Here is a 21771-nt window from a genome sequence, read left to right as displayed (position 1 = left end):
ACCTGAGGAGTCAGCGCCTCGTAGTTCCCTGCAGGAAACATCAGGACACATCTGAGTACGCTCTCAGAAAGAAAAATACAAAACAGTTCCTTCAAAAAAAGCCCTCTCTCGGTCAGTCTGCCGTTTCCTCTTTCTCTGTTCCTCCGACGAATGCTTTCCTAGCTTTCTGCTTCTTTTCTTGCCGGCTCAGCCATGACGATAGTGTGAAAAACTCTACGCTACCTTGTTAGCCGGTTCCTGAATGGGCGTATGTGTGCAGTGCCGTGATGAAATTCATTACATGGCGAGACCTGATATCACGCCATACTTCCTGACGCTGAGGCCGCCGTCCCAAAGTTGCGAGGGTGGTTTTTCCGCTCACAGGTGCTAGGGGGGAGCGAGACGACCACCATTCAACCCAAAAAAAGTCATTTAACCATTCCAATGACGCCGAAGCTGTTCAGTTAACGTAAATTAAGCTAAAACAAACTGCATAGTTCCTCTTTAAAATAGACAACAATTCACATGATCTCACAAACATGCAGTGTAACATCCAAAAATAAAATGTACTGTACCGTCAAGGTACATTGTGGTACTTTTAAGGGCACATGTGCTGTGTTTGTACCTTAGGGTACAAAAATGGACCTGCATTGTACCGGTTTTTCTGACGGTGATATGAACTGCTCTTACTTACCCATTCAGTAACCAGTTTCAATACCTAAGGAGTAAATCTCATCAGCGTCAGTGAGCCAATCAGCACGCAGCATGCTTCTACCAAGATGTAACAATGTCTGTGATTGGCTGTCTAACGTAACACGTCGTAGAGACACAGAAAAAACTCTACGTTACAAAGAGACATTCACGTAGTCGGAGCTGAAACATAAAAAAAAAAAGATTTTTGCCGTAATCAGTCCTTCCAGAAAAATGCAGAGTTTTTTTGTGATTGTTTTGGGCAAAAAGTCCTTGATTATGCGGCCCATTTTCTTAAAAAATGTGATGGAATATGCAGGATATTTATGCAATTTTATGCGATGAAATTGCGGGAACTTCACTGCGGTTTCATCATGGCTTCATCGCGGGGTTTGCAGCTTTTCGATGATGTTCACGTCGCGTAATTACGTCACTTCATAACGTTCCCATGGCGACAGGGGAAAATGGCTGCTCTTGTGTGAAGTAAACGCAACATTTTTCAACTTTCTGCTAAGATATGTGTGACTTTTTTGCAACGAAAATGCGGGGATTATGAAATCATGCAAGCCCCGCATATTTTGTGCGGAAATCGGCAATTTATGCGGCGAAAGTGCGGCGTATTTGAAAAAACTGCGGCCCCCGCATAAATATGCGGACTTTGGCTGATTATGCATTGAATTATGTGATCGCATAATCACGTTTTTCTGGAGGGACTGGATAATGTTGTAATTTCTTTATAGTTTAGGACAGGGTTGTCAAACTCAACTTCACTAAGGGCCACACTGGAAGATGAAGGGCCAGACATTTATACTTTATTGACAGGCTTTTATTTAGGAGAAAAAGTAAATGTCTGTGACTGTTTTATTGCACGTCTCATATAGCTTTCTTACTGACAGTTTGGTCCACATAAAGCCCAGAAAAAAGTCAGCAGAATTTAGCAAATCAAGCAAAACAATGATTACATTTTTAAAAGTAGGTTACCACACATGAAAACTATCTGGTTCTGTGGGAAGCTCTGAGGCTCAAAGTAGGGGTGCATGATATATCGACTGGATATTGTTATCGCGATATCACGTTGCGCAATATTATATCGAAAGTGTCACTATAAGTATGCTATATTTATACTGTCCAACCAGTAGAACATGTCCTGTTCTGTAGTCATGGTCCTTATTTATCTATATATTCATGTTGGACCAGTCCAATATGACCGTCAGTTGAAATAAACTTTGTGTTGTAGGAAAACTTGTTTTATTTGTTATGAATCTATTTTGATGCGTTTTCCCGTAACTTTTGTAATTTTACATATGTTTAAAAAATATCAAAATTAATATCGATATCGCAATATTCATGATCAATATCGCAATATCACATTTTGTCAATATCGTGCAACCCTAATTGGTACCGGTATGGAAAATCTTTGCCTGATACCGAGCCCTATCAGAGAAAAAACTCCAGGCAGCAGGTTGAGGAGGTTACCGTTGCAGATCTGGACCAGGCCGACCACGATGATGAGGCCCAGAGCCATCAGCTTCCCCACCGTGAAGACGTCCTGGATCCTGGTCGCCATGCGAACGCTGGAGCAGTTCACCCAGGTCAGCAGCACTGAGCGGAAAACACACACACACACACACACACACACACACACACACACACACAGTGTCAGAATCACAGTCAAACCAAGAGCAGACAGACACAAACATGCATGCATGCACCCACGCACGCACGCTCACACACACGGGCACACACACACACACACACACACACACACACGGTGTCAGGATCACAGTCGAACCACTCACACACACACACATGCTCACAACCACACACGCACACTCACACATACAAACACACACACGGTGTCAGGATCACAGTCAAACCGCTCACACACACACACGCGCACACGCACACACACACACACACACACACACACACACACACACACACACACACACACACACCCTTTTGAACTTTGGTGTTCCCTTCCAAAGCACCCTCATGATTTGTGTGAACTTCTCCAGACCTTCTTTCTTCTAAAGTTTTGACTTTACATTTAGTTTAGCTTTAGTTACTTACACATTATACCTGACAGAAATCTAAACGGAAATGAAATAAAACCTAATTGAGAATGTAAATAACCTTGGTCAGTACCAGAGAAGTCACTACACTGGTTGAACCGGTGCTGGTGTTCCTGGCGGCAGTGGGCGGCAGCAGCCGGTTGCCATGGGAGGCAGGAATGTGGGAAACGGCCGAGCGAGGGAGGGAGGGCGTGATTGTTTCGCCTCGTCCATCATTGTCACCGGCTTTGCTCCGCTCTCGCTCACGGTGGCCTCGCTCTCCGACACAAAGACGAGCTGTCAGCCCCACAAAACCAACCACTTCCGTTGCGAAGAGAAGAAACAAAAACGTGGCGAGGTTTAAACCCCCCCCACCACCCTCGCCCTCTGACCACCTCTCCATGGGGGCCGGGCACAGCGCGCGTTTCAGCATCCAGCTCCCAAAAAAAACGGTGTGGATGATGGCGTCGGAGGCGAGGAATCGCACGCTGAAGTCCTGCCGTTTCACCTCGCAGGCGGGGACTTCAAGCCAGACGTTACTGATGCCGACCAGACACTAGAAGACTCTGAGCAGACTTTGAAAAGACCAAAGTCTGACAGCATCTCACATCTAAAGACAATCATCCCGTATCTTACATTAAAGCAAAAGCGTCAAACTCAGTTTCCCAGAGGGCCACACTGGAAAATGAGAATCACATCGAGGGCCAGACATGTAGAGATTATTGACGTGTTTGTTTAAGAGAAAAAGTCAAATATTTTGACTGTATTATTGAGTCTTCTCACTTACATTTTGGGCCTCATAAAGCCCCAAAAAAAGTTCGGCAAAAAAGTTCCTCAGCCAGCGACAAATACGTTGAAAAAAGCACCAAAAAAATTTGAAATAGGCTGAAAAAAAAGTGTCAAAATTGTCTGAGAAAGTGACAAAAACATCAGAAAGTGCCAAACACTTCTGAAAAAGTGGTAAAACATTGAGTAAAGTGTCAAAATCCCTAAAGCATTTTTAAAAAAGCGCATAAACCACCGGAAAAGGTGTCAAAAATGCCGAAAAAAGCACCATAAACTTTGGAAAAAGCGACAGAAAACTAGGTGGGCCTAAATTTATTGTGAACCTAAATTGAAATGCGGGCCGGATCAAAACCTACGAGGGGCCGGATTAGGCCCTCGGGCCTTGAGTTTGACACCCCTGCGTTAAAGACTGTCATAATATGTAAAGACTGGGGATCTGGCAGGGTCACACATTGCAAGAAAAATGTAAAGGTGCAGTAGGTAAGACTTATAAAACTAACTTTCTGTCATATTTGCTGAAACTGACCCTATGTTCCAGTAGAACTACATGAAGCAGGTCATTAAAATAAAAATAATCCAGATCCTCTGGCTCCACCTACAGCCTGGAGTGGGATTTACAAAAATCCAAAGCTCCCTGTTCAGATGCACCAATCAGGGCCAAGGGGGGGAGGGTCTAACTGTTCAGATGCACCAATCAGGGTGGGGTGTCTAACTGCGTGTCAATCACTGCTCATTAGAGTTTAGATTCTCTGCCCGAGCCCGAACAGGGCCGGGCCAACATTTTACGCTGCTATGATCGGGCCGGGCCGGGCCCTTAATCAAGCATTTGTGTTTTTTTAATCATTACTTTATTAGCCTTATTCGGTGGGGAGAAAGCTATATTTTCAAATACGCCGCACTTTTGCCGCATAAATTGCCGATTTCCGCGCAAAATATGCGGGGCTTGCATGATTTCATAATCCCCGCATTTTCGTTGCAAAAAAGTCACACATATATCTTAGCAGAAAGTTGAAAAATGTTGCGTTTTCTTCACACAAGAGCAGCCATTTCCCCCTGTTGCCATGGGAACGTTATGAAGTGATGTAATTACGCGACGTGAACATCAACGAAAAGTTGCAAACCCCGCGATGAAGCCACGATCAAACCGCAGTTTTTGCAAGTTCCCACAATTTCGTCGCATAAAATTGCATAAATATCCCACATATTCCATCACATTTTTTTAAGAAAACGTGCTGCATAATCAAGGATTTTTGTCCGCAACAATCACAAAAAAAACTCCGCATTTTTCTGGAAGGACTGCTAAACTAACAAACAGACTGAAAACTAACTCAAACTAAACTAACAAGCTCACTCTAAAAAGTTTTGAGTGGATGTGAAAGCAGAGAGCTTCTTCACTCCTCAAACATTTAAATGTTCCCATCAAAAATTGATTGTGTTAAAAAAGAAATGCTGCGTGCATGATGACTTCACGGCCTGTCGGGGACAGAAGTGACAGAACAGCTCTGAGCTGAGTTCATGTGGACCAGAGCTGCAAAGATTAATCGATTAGTTGTCAACTATTACATCAATCGCCAACTATTATCGATTCATCGGTTTGAGTCATTGACTGATGTCAGCTTGTTAAATATGAATATTGTTCTAGTTTCTTCTCTCCTCTGGGACAGGAGACTGAATATCTTTGAGTTGTGGACAAAACTAGACATTTGAGGACGTCATCTTGGACTTTGGGAAACACCGATCCACAATTTTCACAATTTTCTGAGATTTTAGAGACCAAACAACTAATCCACTAATCCAGAAAATATTCAACAGAATAATAGACAATGATAATAACTGTTAGTTGCAGATCATCAAACGCAGTCCGCCCAAACTTCACCCCAAACCCTAATGGTTTAATGGTTGTAATGTTAAATAAAATGTATTTAAGCATTGGAATAGATTTATATATTGTGACACCAGGTCCTTTACTTAAAGGTGCAGTAGGTAAGACTTATAAAAACTAACTTTCTGTCATATTTGCTGAAACTGACCTTATGTTCCAGTAGAACTACATGAAGCAGGTAATTCAAAAAATAATCAGCTCCTCTGGCTCCACCTACAGCCTGGAGTGGGATTTGCAAAAATCCACCGCTCCCTGTTCAGATGCACCAATCAGGGCCAGGGGGGGTGTCTAACAGCGTGTCAATCACTGCTCATGCACACGCATTCATTCTCCCTTGTGGGGGGAGGGGCTTAGGAGACCGTTTTGGGCTTTAGCAGAAAGGGGGGAGGGACTGAGAAGTTGTCGATGTTCAACTTTTTTGGCTAAGTCCTGGATCTTCACAGTCCTCCCTACAGCACCTTTAAGTCTTTCAGGAGAGAGGCCATGGCATGTGCGGAGGGGACTTTTTATTTAAAGCTATAGTGCGTAGTTTCTGTCGCCCCCATGAGGAATTCTAAGTAATGACAACAACACTGTCGGCGCGTCCACCCCTCCCACCCCTCCCACCCCTCCTCCATGCAGCTGCTAGCCCTTGTGTTGTCTTCCTGTCAACCTTGAAAAAAACTCTTTTTTTCCGACGTTTTTGATGCCTTTTTTTGTTTGTTTTTGCTTTTTCCAATGTTTTAAATTGTTACATTTTTCTTCTATACATTTTCAGCGCTTATTTCTACGTCCCATATTTTCTGATATAAAACAAAAATTAAAAACGGGTCAATTTGACCCGAAGTCAACACAAGGGCTAGTAGCCAAGGAGGACACGGAGGATTAAAAAAACATGATGAATCTTCAGAAGAGGTCATTATCTTCACTCGAGTTTCTGCGTGGGAAAGTCACCGGACGCCACAATCTTCTGAACATAGTCATACTGAGAAATCCAGAGAGAGTTGTGTGGAGCTGATAGTCTTAATTAGTTTTGTAGCAACTCATTTGGCAACGGCTTGAATGTAACGGACGTTCATTAATATCAAAAAGTTACGCACTAAAGCTTTAACGTCAGAACTCGGAGGGGGGTAATATTCAGAGAAAAAACTCTGAAGTTCCAAGATTAAAGCCGGAAATTTATGGCGGAAAAACTCGGAAAAATGTGTGTTTTTCTGTCACAGATTTTGTCAGCGATGTGGATCCATGGCAATAAAAACACACAATTTTCCAAATCTTTTTCTCAGAAATTTACAACGAACAGATGTTCATTAATATCAAAAAGTTAGGCACTAAAGCTTTAAAGTGTCTAGTGGTTCTCTCAACCCGCTTTTAATATCTGTGTCCCCAGGGCTTAATTTGAGCCGGAACATGACCCGGCACCTCCGACGTTTGATCCAGAACCTCCTGTGTCACCATGAAAAATTAATCGCGTAAATGAATGAAATAAATTACTGTTTGTGTAGTGTTCAATGTTATTATCTGTCTTGTTAGTCTTTATTTCCCATTGAAGTTCCACAAAAATCTTGTGTTTGCATTTTCGATGCGTTTTGAGGTGAATTTTCAGGGTAAGACGGAGGGGGGAGAGGGACGGAGGGAGGGGGAGGCACTTCACTCCTCGTTTCACTCAGGGGAAAAATGTCAAAAAGACAACAAAGTTTGCTGAACTTGTTCAAATCATGGACGTATTAAGAGAACAGTTCAAATACGCTGGCCAGTCGGAACCCAAACAAGCAAAAATCGTTTCCGCCGATCAAGAATGTGGAGACATTACATTTCGTACCCATGCAGTGCATGTTCTGAAATTAAAATAAACATTGCCCTGATGTACACACAGCGTTGGTTAGGTGTTTTTAGTCAGAGAATAGGCAGTGTAATATTTTTTTATGTTCCGTTACCTCCAACCCCCGTTTTGAGTCGCCGGATCCACCCCCACTCTGCGCTCCGGGACCTCCCACTTTACAAATTAAGCACTGTATGTCCCTTTAATCTGGGACATTTGGTTTTAGATAACTGAACCTGGTTTTTTTAAGGAGGTTTTAAAGTGGTCATCTGTGGTTGTCACAAGTCACAACTGCTCAAAGCGTTTTAAAAATAAACTTTCCTGCTTCAGAGAAGACTGGTTTTCTGCAATAACCTAAACATAGAATATAATAGTCTGGTAAGGATGCCCCCTGGGCGCCTCCCTAGGGAGGTGTTCCAGGCACGTCCAGCTGGGAGGAGGCCTCGGGGAAGACCAGGACTAGGTGGAGGGATTATATCTCCAACCTGGCCTGGGAACGCCCGGGATCCCCCAGTCGGAGCTGGTTAATGTGGCTCAGGAAAGGGAAGTTCGGGGTCCCCTGCTGGAGCTGCTACCCCCGCGACCCGAGACCGGATAAGCGGACGAAGATGGATGGATGGATAGAATATAATATATTATTTATTTATTTGTATGTTGTGTTAGAAAAGTTTTTTTTTTACTTTTTTGTCTTGAGAACATTCAGGAGTTCTCAACCAGACGCAGCCGGCCTGTCAGTTTTTGGATTCCTCCATGTTTTAGTTTTCCGGACGACAGAAACATTCTTCCCTCATCCAATCTTCCTGCTCTGCTCCCTTCTCGAGGGATGCTGTGCATTTTTTACTACAGCCGTGAAAAAGGTTTTAGAAAAGCCTTCAGACACGAGTTACATCAGAGACATTTCACACGTGACCACTTCCCCCCTCTCTCTGACACACAGAGGAAAGGACCTGTAGTGTATTGATGACCTTGTGTGTGATCAGCATTAGAGAGAGAAGATATGGATCCTCCAGCAGCAACAGAGCAACCACAAGACAACATGTCATCCTTCATGAATGATGCAAGCGTACTGTCGGCCACTCGGCAGCAAAGTGCAACATCTCTCCAAGCTGGATCAGAAGTAGAGCAGTGGTGCCTCGTAACATCAGTTTTCTTTCATGCAGCCTCGCCCTGAGTAAGAACTTTTAGATGATTTGTCAACTAATCGGTCGTTTTGGTCTCAGGCTACATTTACATCGCTACCTTTTGATTTAAAAATATATCTTCTGCTACGTTTCCCCCTCTCATTCCCCCTGCTCTGGCGTTCCCCCCCTCTCATTCCCCCTGCTCTGGCGTATTCCCCCTCTCATTCCCCCTGCTCTGGTGTTTCCCCCTCTCATTCCCCCTGCTCTGGTGCTTCCCCCTCTCATTCCCCCTGCTCTGGCGTATTCCCCCTCTCATTCCCCCTGCTCTGGTGTTTCCCCCTCTTATCCCCCTGCTCTGGTGCTTCCCCCTCTCATTCCCCCTGCTCTGGTGCTTGCCCCTCTCATTCCCCCTGCTCTGGTTCTTCCCCCTCTCATTCCCCCTGCTCTGGCGTTTCCCCCTCTCATTCCCCCTGCTCTGGCGTTTCCCCCTCTCATTCCCCCTGCTCTGGCGTATTCCCCCTCTCATTCCCCCTGCTCTGGCATTTCCCCCTCTCATTCCCCCTGCTCTGGCGTTTCCCCCTCTCATTCCCCCTGCTCTGGCGTATTCCCCCTCTCATTCCCCCTGCTCTGGCGTTTCCCCCTCTCATTCCCCCTGCTCTGGCGTATTCCCCCTCTCATTCCCCCTGCTCTGGCATTTCCCCCTCTCATTCCCCCTGCTCTGGCATTTCCCCCTCTCATTCCCCCTGCTCTGGTGTTTCCCCCTCTCATTCCCCCTGCTCTGGTGTTTCCCCCTCTCATTCACCCTGCTCTGGCGTTTCCGAGCCCCTAAACCGGAGACCTTTGGCAACGCCGACACTGACGCCAACGTTTCTCCTCCTGATTGGGTCTTACCGGTCACGACGTCTTGTTCTCTGAGACTTAAAGCTACTAACGTTACCATGGCTACTACCAGCAGGGGGCGGAGTCTCCACGCTGCCTCCTGTTTATGCCCAGTATACCAGATTGTTGATGAGATATTTTGGTTTGGGCGTGTTAGTTTAAATGGAGATTAGTTCTTCTACTGGAGATAAAAACACGTGGTGCACCAAGATCACTTTGGGCTCAAAACTCAACATAATGTAACATTAGTCGACTAAGATTTCTTTAGTCTAATAGTAATTTTTTTATGCTGAATGACTTATTTCCAAGAACCTTCCAAGCACATCTCTGGTAAACACAAGAATTAAAGTGGTGCTCTGGCAGGATTGTTTGTGGAGAAACTCAGTTTTACAGATTGATATATTCGTAGATATCATTTCTTTAGTCGAGGACAACCCTTGTACTTACTTAGGGATAATATGTAACTTTTAATATGTAAAAAAATAATAAAATGTCTAAAAACGAGGAATGGAGCTGTTATTTCACGTTCTTTCTTTCATGTAGTCTCTGGTTTTCTGACAGAAGCTGTCATTAACTGACTTTTCATCGAGTTTTAAGACACATTTTTACGATACACCTTTTAGATCTTGGCGTTTTTTTTAGGCAGAGAACTGAATCTGCAAAGTAAGTAAAGTTATCAAATAAATGTAGTGGAGTAAAAACATTTGCCTCTGAGATGGAGTAGAAGTATAGAGTAGCAGAACATGGAAATACCTCAGAATTGTACTTAATGTAAGTACAGTACTTGCGTTGTCTTCCCGTCAACCACGCAACTTTTCGTTTTTTCTGGGTCAATTTTAAATTCAAACTTTTTTTTCAACCTTTGATTGTTCTTTTTTGACACGTCACTTTTTCCGATGTTTTTGTCGAATTTTTTCCAGTATTTTTGTCACTACTGGACGTTTTTGTTTATTTCTTTCAGCGATTTTTGGGACGTTTTTGTCGATTTATTTCCCCGCGTTTATGAAGCTTTTTCCTACATTTTTGTCAAATTTTTTCAAATGCTATAAAATTAAATAAAACACCCAAATTCAATAAAACATTAGTGAACTGATCATTTACTTTACCTGTGAAGAGTGATGGTTGTAGGGAACCCTCCATGTTAGTTTCTTTGACAATTTGGTTGAAAGAAACCCAAATTTCTGATATGGAAACTTTAAAAAAATGGGTCAAATTTGACCCGAGGACAACAGGAAGGTTAAAAAAAATCCCTGTTTCACCAGACAATGCTAAACATAAACCATCTTTACACAAACGTCTTCATCACACCCTCCTAAATGTGAGGAATAAAACCAAAGACTGGCGATGGTTCAGTAAGAAGAAGCCACTTACGGAGACAGGTGGCGGACAGCATCCGTGTTGCCATGTACGGAGGAACGCAGTTTGGGAAGACGGGCTGCAGGACGTAGCTGGAGAAGGTCAGGGCGATGACGGCCAGCGTGGTCGGGTACATGATGAGGACGGCGCTCCACAACAGGAGGAACCTGAACAAGAGAAAGACGTTCAATAACTGGTAGGGATGCACCGAATCCAGATTTTTGGGGTTCGGTCAAATACCGAATCCACTGGTTAAGATTCTGCCGAATCCTCGTCCCGTCCTCAGTCCATGAACACAGTAAACACATTAATGAAGTAAACAGTGATTGTCCTTCCTTTGCCGTACCTGAAGTTGATGCATTTTGGCTGCTGTCTGTAGATTCCTTCATGCACAACTCGTATTCTTTCAGATGTTTCATACCAGATGTTGTAACAGCGGTGATGTTGTGTATAGTTTAGGGTCCTCGCCACCACCAGACTAATCAGCATTGCAGATTGGACATGTAGCTGGACTTGAATGGCCTTCTTTTGACTGAAAGTACTGCCAAACTACACTTTTTCTGCTCACCAGTTCCATTTCCACTTTCTCACAGCCTGCTGCATTGAACGCTCCACCTACGTAAACACCTTCCTGTAATCAACGGCGCCGTCATTACGTCGACCAGCGTAGCGCGCGGAGTGCAGGCGTAGGGTTCGGTTCGGTGGGAAAAAATTCTAAAAGGTTCAGCAGAAACCCAACCCCCGTCAAAAAGCCCAATATTCATCCGAATCAGAAGCCGAAGCCTGGATTCGGTGCATCCCTGGTAACTGGAGTACGGCACTCGTATTGACATCGTCCCTCTGCCCCCCCCCTCTCTCCGTGTGTCTGATCCCCTCGAGGAAACAACAACAAACTTCAACCCTTGTGTTGTCTTCGCCTCGACCATGAAAACATTTTCAACATTTTTGACACTTTTCTGAACATTTTGTCGCTTTTTTCCAATGTTTTGTCATTTTTTATTTATTTTTTTGGTCACTTTAATTTCTTTAATTTTACATTTTCTGCATTTTCTTTTTAAGTCCCTAGTGCAACATCCAAATCACAGGGAGGCTGCAATATTTGTTAAGGCAAAATATGTGTCAAACCATTCTTAAATAAAGTATTGTGGTGCTGCAGAGACATCCCGGCCTACAAATCGTATCCTACAGACTACAGAACAAATCTCTGTTTGGTACAGATCCTCGCAAAAAAGAAAAAAATCACACTTCAATCATTCAATAATTTTTCAATGAAAATGAGAATAATGATACAAAAATTATCATTCCCTCCAATATCGTGAATCATATTGCAATATCAGTCAAAATAATCACAATTAGATATTTTCCTCATGTCGTACAGCCCTAATTTCTGATGAATTTGACCCGACGACAACATGAGGGTTAAGCTACACCCTGAAAATGAAAAGTTTTTAATAAAATCTGGATGTTGCAACAAGGCAGGTCTGCTCGGTTCTTTCGGGGAATGATTGTAAAGATTTACAGAGAATATGTTTAGGTAATTTCCTCTCTAACTGGGACGTTTTGGGACTGATTGGTGGGATTGCTGTGGACCAAGTACACACGGAGATACACTGGTAAGAGATAATGATGTTTAACCATGAATCAGCTAATTTAAATAGCTCAAGTTACTGTATTGTGTCAACAGTTAACTTTATTTAATATTGGATGTGGAGTTTTCTTTCACGGGGTGCAAATGTTCCACCAAAACAAGTTCCTTCCTGAGATTATTTAGCAGAGCCACCGTCGCTGCGTTGGGAGCTCAGCGCCGCCCAAGACCGTTGTGATTGGTTTAAAGAAATGCAAACAACCCAAAGTGTTTTTTTTTCTCTCCTATCCCAGAATGCATCTGTGGTGTAGCCAGACCTTACTCCACAGTGCTGTGGAGATAGAGCTGGCAATGCGAGACTAGATGAAAATCAATGATGTTGTTTTAAAAAAAATAGAAATATAGTGCAGTGTAGACAGTAGTATACAGTTGGTTTACAGAAGGTGGTTTAGGGTAATATTAAATATGTGCATATGTGCACATGTATATGTATTAGCACTGACTCACTGTAAAGACATAACCCCACTCACCCCATCAGACCCCCGAATATCTCTGTGACATAGGAGTAGTCTCCTCCAGATTTGGGGATGGTGACGCCCAGTTCGGCGTAGCAGAGGGAGCCCAAGGCGGCGATGCAGCCTCCCAGAACCCAAACCACCAACGCCAAGCCCACCGAGCCCGAGTGCTCCAGGACCCCTTTTGGAGAGATGAAGATCCCCGAGCCGATGATGTTCCCTGAGGAGAGGAGGAAGAAGGTTGTTAGATACCGATACTATCTTTTCAGTCACTGGTAAAACATGTCGAGACACACCTGATAATTTAGCTTCTTTAACCCTTGTGTTGTCTTCCTGTCGACCATGCAACTTTTTGTTTTTCTGGGTCAAAATTTTAGTTTTTTTTTTTTTTTTTTCTCGACATTTGTCACTTTTCCCAGCCTTTTAGTCGTTTTTTCTCTCCAATTTTTAGTCACTTTTTACGATGTATTTGTAGAGTTTTTTCTGCGCTTTATTGATTTTTTTTGCTGCATTTCTGAAGCTTGTTCTGGAATTTTTTACACTTCTTTCAACATTCTTTAGTCATTTATTTTTCAAATGCTATAAAATTTAATAAAAGTAGTGAACTGATCCTTCATTTAACTTGTGAAAAAGCGTTGTATGGAAGCATCCACGTTATTTTCTTTGACAATTTGGTTGAAAGAAACACAGATTTCTCAAGCCCAACGGGCCGGGCCGGGTTCAGACAGATATTTAGAAATGATGTCCTGGATCAGGTCGGGCTCGGTCACATCAGCGCGATAAGGCACTGAACATTTTAAATTTAAAACAGCTTATTATGTAGGTGCGCGCCTGTGTTAACGTGAGCTTGTTGCCCCGTGTGAGCTGATGACCTCATCTGTTGACATTTCTGAATGCCTTCCTACAGCTGCTTAATAAAAGTTTTCCACACAAACAAATGTACATGTGTCATTAGTGTGAGAATTTTTTTTTTTTGTTTAGCAATTTTTATTGATTTTCCATTAAACCAAGTAGCATTTTCTACAGCGCATATTGGACCAAATGCATACAAACATAGTATGGCTGTGCTATACAGATACTAAACAACGTGAAACATACCCTTCACCCCACCCAACCATCCCAGTTTGTCCCTTTAAATCCAGATCATCACAAAAATAACTGTCCATTGAAGTGCTTGTCCAACGAAGGATTGCAGAAGGAGCATATACAATTTAGCACAACATTTCAAAATAAGTGATTACCAGTAGAGTAAAGGAAAGAGTGGCAGAAAATAATAAATAATAATAATAATAATAATAATAATAATAATAATAATAATAATAATAATAATAATATTATATCTAAGAAAATAAGTCAAGTCAAATACGTAAAAATTTAAAAATAAAATAAAAAAAAGGGAGGGGGGCGGGGTGCTGCCGCTTCACTATGATAATAACGAGAAAAAAACATTGATTTTAACTGTGTCGGGCTCGGGTTGGGCTCGGGCATAAATATCTTAATGCCTGTCGGACGCGGGCCGGGCTCGGTGTCAGGGTTTTGGTATTTTGTGGTGTGTATTATTTTTGTAGTCGGTTTCTGTTCTGTATTGTGCTTGTTTCCTGTTTTATTTTGTAGTCTGTCTTGTCTCCCTTGTCTTGTCTAGCTTTCTTCCTGTCTTTGTTTGTTTCCCGCCTTTTTTGATTTGTTCCACCTGTTGTGTCACCTGCCTCTCGTTCCCTCGTTACCTTGTGTATTTAGCCTCTCTGTTTTCCCTTGTCTCTCGTTGGATCATTGTTTTGTGTCTGGTTTCTGTTCCTGTCAGTACGTCGTAGCCTGTTCAGTTGTTTCTGCCTGCTCCATTTTTGGACCGCCTTTGGTTTGCTCCTTTTTGTATTTAATAAATCCTCGTGCTCATTACTCCTTCGCCTGCTCTCTGCATTTGGGTCCACCATCCTCGCTAACCATGACAGAATGATCCAACCAACTATGGACCCAGCAGAATTCAAGCCAGTTTTTCATCCACTGGACTCGGATGGAAAACTTTTGATTGGGTTTTACCGCTCCCTCCATGAGGAGGACCCCGCCTTCGCTAGGCACCTTATGGAGGTACGTTGGCAGGCCACAGCACAGGAGTTTCGCCTCCCCGTCTCCATGCCTGTTTTTTGTCCTGAGCCTGAGTTGACCTGTGTTCCTGAGCCTGAGCTGACGTGCAACCCTTCTGTTCCCGAGCTGACGTGCAACCCTTCTGTTCCCGAGCTGACGTGCAACCCTTCTGTTCCCGGGCTGGCGTGCAGCTCTCCTGACCCTGGGTTGACGTGCAGCTCTCCTGATTCCGGGTGGACGTGCAGCTGTCCTGACTCCGGGCTGACGTGCAGCTCTCCTGAATTCAAGCTAGCTAGCAACCTCCCTGAGCCCCGGCTAGCTAGTAACCGTCCTAAATCCAGGCTAGCTAGCAAACCCCCTGAATCCAGGCTAGCTAGCAACTTTCTTGAGTCCCGGCTAGCTAGTAGCCTTCCTGAGCCCAGGCTAGCTAGCAGGCCCCCTAAATTCAGGCTAGCTAGCAACCCCCCTGAAACAAGGCTAGCTAGCAGCCTCTCTGAGCCCCGGCTAGCTAGTAGCCTTCCTGAGCCCAGGCTAGTTAGCAGCTCTTCTGAATCCAGGCTAGCTAGCAGCCTTCTTGAGCCCCGGCTGGCTAGCAGGCCCCCTAAATTCAGGCTAGCTAGCAACCCCCCTGAAACAAGGCTAGCTAGCAGCCTCTCTGAGCCCCTGCTAGCTAGCAGCCTTCCTGATCCCAGGCTAGCTAGTAGCCTTCCTGAGCCACAGCTAGTTAGCAACTCCCCTGATTCCCTGCGAGCTAGCAAACCCCCTGAATTCAAGCTAGCTAGCAACCTTCCTGAGCCCAGGCTAGTTAGCAGCTCTTCTGAATCCAGGCTAGCTAGCAGCCTTCTTGAGCCCCGGCTGGCTAGCAGGCCCCCTAAATTCAGGCTAGCTAGCAACCCCCCTGAAACAAGGCTAGCTAGCAGCCTTCTTGAGCCCCGGCTGGCTAGCAGCCCCCTTGTGCCCAAGCTAGCTAGCAGCCCTCCTGAGTCCAGGCTAGTTAGCACTCTCCCAGATCCCAGGCTTGCTAGCAGCCTTCCTAGCTTCCCCGAGCTTCCTAGTGTTCCCGAGTTTCCTAGAGTTCCCGAGTTTCCTAATGTTTCCGAGTTTCCTAGTATCCCCAAGCTGCCCAGTTTCCCAGCACTGCGCAGCCTTCCAGAACCGCCGCTGACGTGCAGCCTTCCAGAACCGCCGCTGACGTGCAGCCGCCCAGAACCGCCGCTGACGTGCAGTCTTCAAGAGTCGTCGATGACCGCTCTTCAAGAATCTACGATGACCGCTCTGCTAGAGTCTTCCAGTCGTCTAGAGTCTTTGATGACCGCTCTGCTAGAGTCCTCCAGTCGTCCAGAGTCTCCGATGACCGCTCTGCTAGAGTCTTCCAGTCGTCCAGAGTCTTCGATGACCACTCTCCCAGAGTCCATGTCGACAGCTCTCCCAGAGTCCACGTCTACGGGCAAGCCAGAGGCCTTGCCGGTCTCCGGCGTCCAAGAGACTGCCCCTGAGACTTTGTTGGTCTCTGGAGTCCCAGAGACCTCCCTAGTGACTTTGCCTTTGTTCTGCCCCCATGAGACTTTGCCTGTGGCGGTCAGGCCGACTCCTGCCCCTCGTGTCCTGTCGGCGGTCAGGCCGACTCCTGCCCCTCGTGTCCTCTCGGCGGGCAGGCCAACTCCTGCTCCCCGTGTGTTGTCGGCGGTTCGGCCGACTCCTGCTCCCCGTGTTTTGTCGGTGGTCCGGCCGACTAATGCTCCAGTTACCCTGTCGGCGGAGTTGCCGACTCCTGACCCTGTTGTCTTGTTGTCTGTTACTGATCCTGTTACCTTGTTGGCAGACACTGACCCAGCTGACCCGTCGCCTGTCTCCAGCCCAGCTGACCCGTCGCCTGTCTCCAGCCCAGCTGACCCGTCGCCTGTCTCCAGCCCAGCTGACCCGTCGCCTGTCTCCAGCCCAGCTGCCCCTTCATCTGCTGAGCCTGTCTGGCCACCAGAGGGGATTCGCCTTCGCTGCCGGTCTTCAGAAGGAATTCGCCCTCGCAGACGGCCTCCAGAAGGATTCTGCTTTCGCTGTCGCCCTCCAGAGGGGTTTCGCCTTCGTCGCCGTCCTTCAGAGAGGCTTCGCCTTCGCCGCCAGTCATCTCGGTGCCCTCGACATCCTGTACGGCCACCAGAGAGATTCTGCCTTCGTCGCCGGTGGCCAGAAGAGTTCTGCCTTCGTCGCAGGCCGCCTGAAGGTTTCTGCCTTCGATTCTGCTCCCAGTCCCCTGTTGCCGAGGCCTCTCTGCCCCCTGTTGCCGAGGCCTCTCTGCCCCCTGTTGCCAGTGACTCTCTGCTCCTTGTTGCCGAGGCCTCTCTGTTCCCTGTTGCCGAGGCCTCTCTGTCCCTGTCCCGGGGCCTTCCTATTCCCTGTCCCGAGTGGTCTCTCCATTCCCTGGCCCCACTTGACTTGTTTGCTGACCTGTTATTCAGAGAAAAAACTCTGAAGTTCCAAGATTAAAGCCAAAAATGTATGCATCAAATATACGTACTGCTATGAACGTAACAGCAGGTGGCACTTAAAATGTGGAACGTGCTCAAATAAACAAAGAAACATTCATCTTTATCATGGGCTGAAATTTGCACATTCAACGCAAAACATTTTCACACATGTGGGAAACATGTTTACATATACGTCCATACAGCACCTATGACTTATTTGGAGAGGTTTTGGCATAGTATGCATCACCCAGTTTCTGCCTCTGCACCTTACCACCTAAACCAGAAGTTGTTACCACACGCAACTTCTGGTTTCTGGGTCAAAATTTTAAAATGAAAACTTTTTTTTCAGCGATTTTTTTTGTTTTGTTGTTGTTGATGGTTGTACGGAACCATCCACCCAAATTTCTGATATGGAAACTTTAAATAAATGGGTCAAATTTGACCCGAAGACAACAGGAGGGTTAAAAAAAAAACACACACACACACACACACACACTAGTGACCCCGTTGAGACTCTTGAGCAACCTCAGTCACACAATCCACACTGTCCCCCTCCGAGTTTATACAGAGGGTTAGTAAAGCACAAAGAGCTCTGTAACAGAGTTACAGAAGGAGTTAAAGGCCATCACTCAGGCCGGGACAATCCCTCCTGCCCAGAGCCTCAGTATGCAGTGTAGAGTACCAGCAGATCCGACACATTCAGACTACAGCGCTACCAGTAGCACGGCAGAAGGCAGCCAAGTGGCACAGACAGCCGTTACATAACCAGACATAAATTATCCAATCCCGGGGGGCTGTAGAGGTGGGAAGTGACCCGCTCACCTTCTGCATCCGTTTATTCCTGCAGCAGCGTCCTAAAAAGTGACACACGCAGGAAAATAAAAAATAAAAAAAAACACATATTGGTGACGTGAGATGAGATGAAGGTCTATGAAAAGTGCCTTTTGATTCAATCCAGTGGCACGAAATGACTCTTGATGCTGAGCGTGGTTCAGTGTGCCGACTGCCGAGCAGCCAGCTCGCTCACTCGGCGCTCTCTCGCTCTGAATGGAAAGGTGCTTCAGCATTCTGCGCACAGGACCTTTCTCTTGTTCTGGTGAAGGATTTTTTTTTAACAAAAATGTCCGCCTTGAGCATGCAACAACAGCTTAGCCCGGGGGTCTGAAACCTGCGGCTCTTTAGCCCCTCTGCAGTGGCTCCCTGTGGCTTTGACAGAAAGTTATATGGAAATGAATTATTGTTAAAGTGATTCTTGCATTCTCCATTTAAGCTACATAACATTTCCCTCAGTCAACTAAAATGTGTGTTGTAGCCTACGTAGGCCCAGTGCTTTATCCTCTAAATTTTGCCAAACCTTAATAGCGGTCCTGAGTGTTTATAGACGAGCAACTGATTCACAATCCAAAAAAAAAGAAAAGTTTTCAAAGAAACTGAATACATTAATAGTGTGTAGACAGATGTATTTGCTTGCTAATGGGTTACTGCTAGCCTGGAAATCCAGACCCAAATCTGAAAGATTAAGGGTCTGGCAATGAGTAATGAAAACGGCCCAACCTGAGGGGCGGCACCAAGCATGCATTTGAAAATCGCACTGCACGCAATTGGATAACACTACGACCAATCACAACAAGCCCCATACGCTTATCTACCAGCGGAGCTAACTGGTAGATTCAACTCTTAGCTACCAGAGGAGCTAACTGGTAGATTAAACTCTTAGCTACCAGCAGAGCTAACTGGTAGATTAATCTCTTAGCTACCAGCAGAGCTAACTGGTAGATTAATCTCTTAGCTACCAGAGGAGCTAACCGGTAGATTAATCTCTTAGCTACCAGCAGAGCTAACTGGTAGATTAAACTCTTAGCTACCAGCAGAGCTAACTGGTAGATTAATCTCTTAGCTACCAGAGGAGCTAACTGGTAGATTAAACTCTTAGCTACCAGAGGAGCTAACCAGTAGATTAATCTCTTAGCTACCAGAGGAGCTAACCGGTAGATTAAACTCTCGTATCCAGTTGACAAAACAGTAAAAATGTCCTTCTTGCAAAGGAACGATTGGAGCGCCGTCTTCTGTTCCTCTTTTAGATAAAAAGCCAAGTCTAACTCGTTCATTGTAGCGGCCAAAGCCGTTTCAAACAACTGCTGTTCATCCGTAGCCATCTCGCAATGTTTACTAATGACTTGGACGTCGCAGCGCTGTCGTCGTCTGTTTGGCTCGCATATTGCCCGCCTACATCAGATACACCGATGTGATTGGTGCAGCTCGGCTCCAAGGGCATAGTTAAAGGACAATTCAGGCGCAAAACGAACCTATGGGTTAATAACAGATGTGTACCCACTCTGTCGTTCTCTGGGACATGTTTTCATGCTAATCAAATGTGTTTGCAGCTTGAAACAAGCTAGCGCAGACCGCTGATTAGCTTAACGCTAGTATTTGGGGCACAGGGAAAGTAAAAATAAATCGCTATTTATACCACTAAAAAGGCTCAAAATATCACCACACTTCAACGGTAGCATAATGAGGGTCCCTACATGTTAACCAAAGCATTGAGAACTTTGTAAGTGTACAGACAGTTTATTAAAAAGATAGTTCAGAAAGACAGTCGCGTTCTCGTATACAGGCGGCCGCCGTCTTGGGAGCTACTGTGTGTATGTTTAACATTAAAACATGATGTTTAAATGTATGAATATGTCAATAAATGTCATTTGTATACCTTTGCATTGTATGCAACATAAAAAATGGAATGTGTAAATGCTTTAGGCACACATTATCTTAGGCCCAGTTTAATATGCAACTCTATTTGTAGTAGGGGGTCCCTGTTCCGTCTCTCTTTCAGCGAAGGGGTCCTTGGCCTAAAAAACGTTGGAGACCCGTAGTTTATACAAAGCGCATTACATTTTTCCTCTCATTTACACACACACTAACTACAACGCATTTAAGGTGCTGGTCTGACCATCGGGAGCACTTTGAGGTTTAGGGCCCTATCTTGCACCCGGCGCAGCACAGCACAAGTGTCTTTGCTAGTTTAAGACCGACTCAGTTGTCAATTTCCCGTCCAGCGCCCGCGTCGTTTAAACAGCAAATGCACCTGCGCCCATCTGTGGCCCATGGGCATGCTGGTCTTACAGGGAGGTGTGTTCAGGTGCATTCTGGGCGTGCTGGTCTTACAGGGAGGTGTGTTCAGGTGCATTCTGGGCGTATTGCTATCTTGAGGCAGCAGGAAGTGATCGCGCCATTGACCAACAAAAACCTGGTCTAAAGTCAAGTCGGCACACGGACACTTTTTTCTGCCGTCAAACTAGAAAAAGTGGATTTGAACACGCCCTAAACGCACCTGCGCCAGGCGCTTCACGCCGTGCGCTTAAAATAGGGCCGAGAGTGTCTTAACCAAAGACACTTTGCTCTTCAACATGTGGACCGGGGATCGATCCGCCGACCCAGCATTCAGTGGATAACCCGCTCTAAGAGCCACACGAGCAACGCTATCCAGCTGAAATTCTCATCACATACCACAAAAAAATTTAATCGTCAGATGGATGAGAGACAACTTTATTTATTTATTTTTTAAGATTATTTTTTGGGCATATTAGGCTTTTATTTTGACAGGACAGCTGAAGACATGAAAGGGTAGAGGGGGGGGGGGGGGACGACATGCAGCAAAGGGCCGCAGGTCGGAGTTGTAACCCACGGCTGCTGCGTTAAGGAGTAAACCTCTAGGGCGCCTGCTCTACCAACTGAGCTACCCGGGCGCTATTGTGGTCCTGTTACGTGTGGAGAAGAATGTGTTTTTTTAGACATATTTCTGTAGCCCCATCCCCTAAAGTGTTTCCTCGCCTATGTAGCGTCAAATGCTTGCTCTAATTTATAGACTCTATAATCTATAAATTATAGAGTGTGGCCTAGACCTACTCTATCTGTAAAGAGTAAAAACAGCCCTGAAACACAGTTTTAAATAACTGCTGTAGTTTGTGAATTGGGCTAGAACATACACTGTAAGTGGGAGTTCCCTGAGCAGCTCCTTCAGCAGCAGACTGCTGCACCCTCAGTGCAAGAAGGAGCGCTATACAGCAGCTCCTTCAATCCAGCAGCAGTCAGACTCTTTAATGCAACATCATAATGTAGCGCTACTAGCTGTTTCTGCAATATGAGCCATCACTGGACAATATCCTGCACTATGCATATTTATATATTGTTTACTCTTTGCTACCTCCAACTGTGCAATATGTCATCTCTATTCATCTGTACATCTGTGTTAATATACTGTCTGTTTATATACGGGTGTTTATTGTGTCATTATTATTATTATTATTATTATTATAATAACTAACCTCATTTCTTATACTATGTGTATTTTTTCTCCTATGTCTACTTAATGTGTATTTGTGTTATTCTGATGTGTGTACATTTTTCTGTTGAGCTGCTGTAGCACAGGAATTTCCCCAGTGTGGGATTAATAAAGTCTATCTTATCTTATCTTATCTTAGAACTCAAAAGGGTTGGTAGTTCGTTAAACTCATGGCTCCTCTAGTTTCTCCTGCTAGTTAACTGCAATAATGTAGCTACAGGTATACCCCCACAG

The 21771-nt window shown here is 45.1% G+C and overlaps 1 protein-coding gene across 1 annotated transcript in view; it reads right to left on the bottom strand.

Annotated features, from left to right (window-relative positions):
- slc7a10b (solute carrier family 7 member 10b) overlaps positions 1-21771 on the bottom strand; it is a 34267-nt gene that overhangs the window by 11669 nt on the left and 827 nt on the right. Inside the window, exons 2-5 of the mRNA XM_031279849.2 lie at positions 12664-12868; positions 10564-10715; positions 2146-2271; positions 1-28 (exon numbers count right to left, since the gene is read on the bottom strand). The exon at positions 1-28 is cut by the window's left edge and continues 126 nt beyond it. Of these exons, the coding sequence (XP_031135709.1) occupies positions 1-28; positions 2146-2271; positions 10564-10715; positions 12664-12868 (511 nt within the window). The remainder of the gene's footprint in view (positions 29-2145; positions 2272-10563; positions 10716-12663; positions 12869-21771) is intronic.

This window comes from Sander lucioperca, chromosome 7 (genome assembly GCF_008315115.2).
Source record: "Sander lucioperca isolate FBNREF2018 chromosome 7, SLUC_FBN_1.2, whole genome shotgun sequence".
In the NCBI taxonomy this organism is placed as follows: Eukaryota; Metazoa; Chordata; class Actinopteri; order Perciformes; family Percidae; genus Sander; species Sander lucioperca.
Note: the sequence above shows the minus strand (reverse complement) of the source record. Positions and strands in the feature narration are given on the sequence as shown.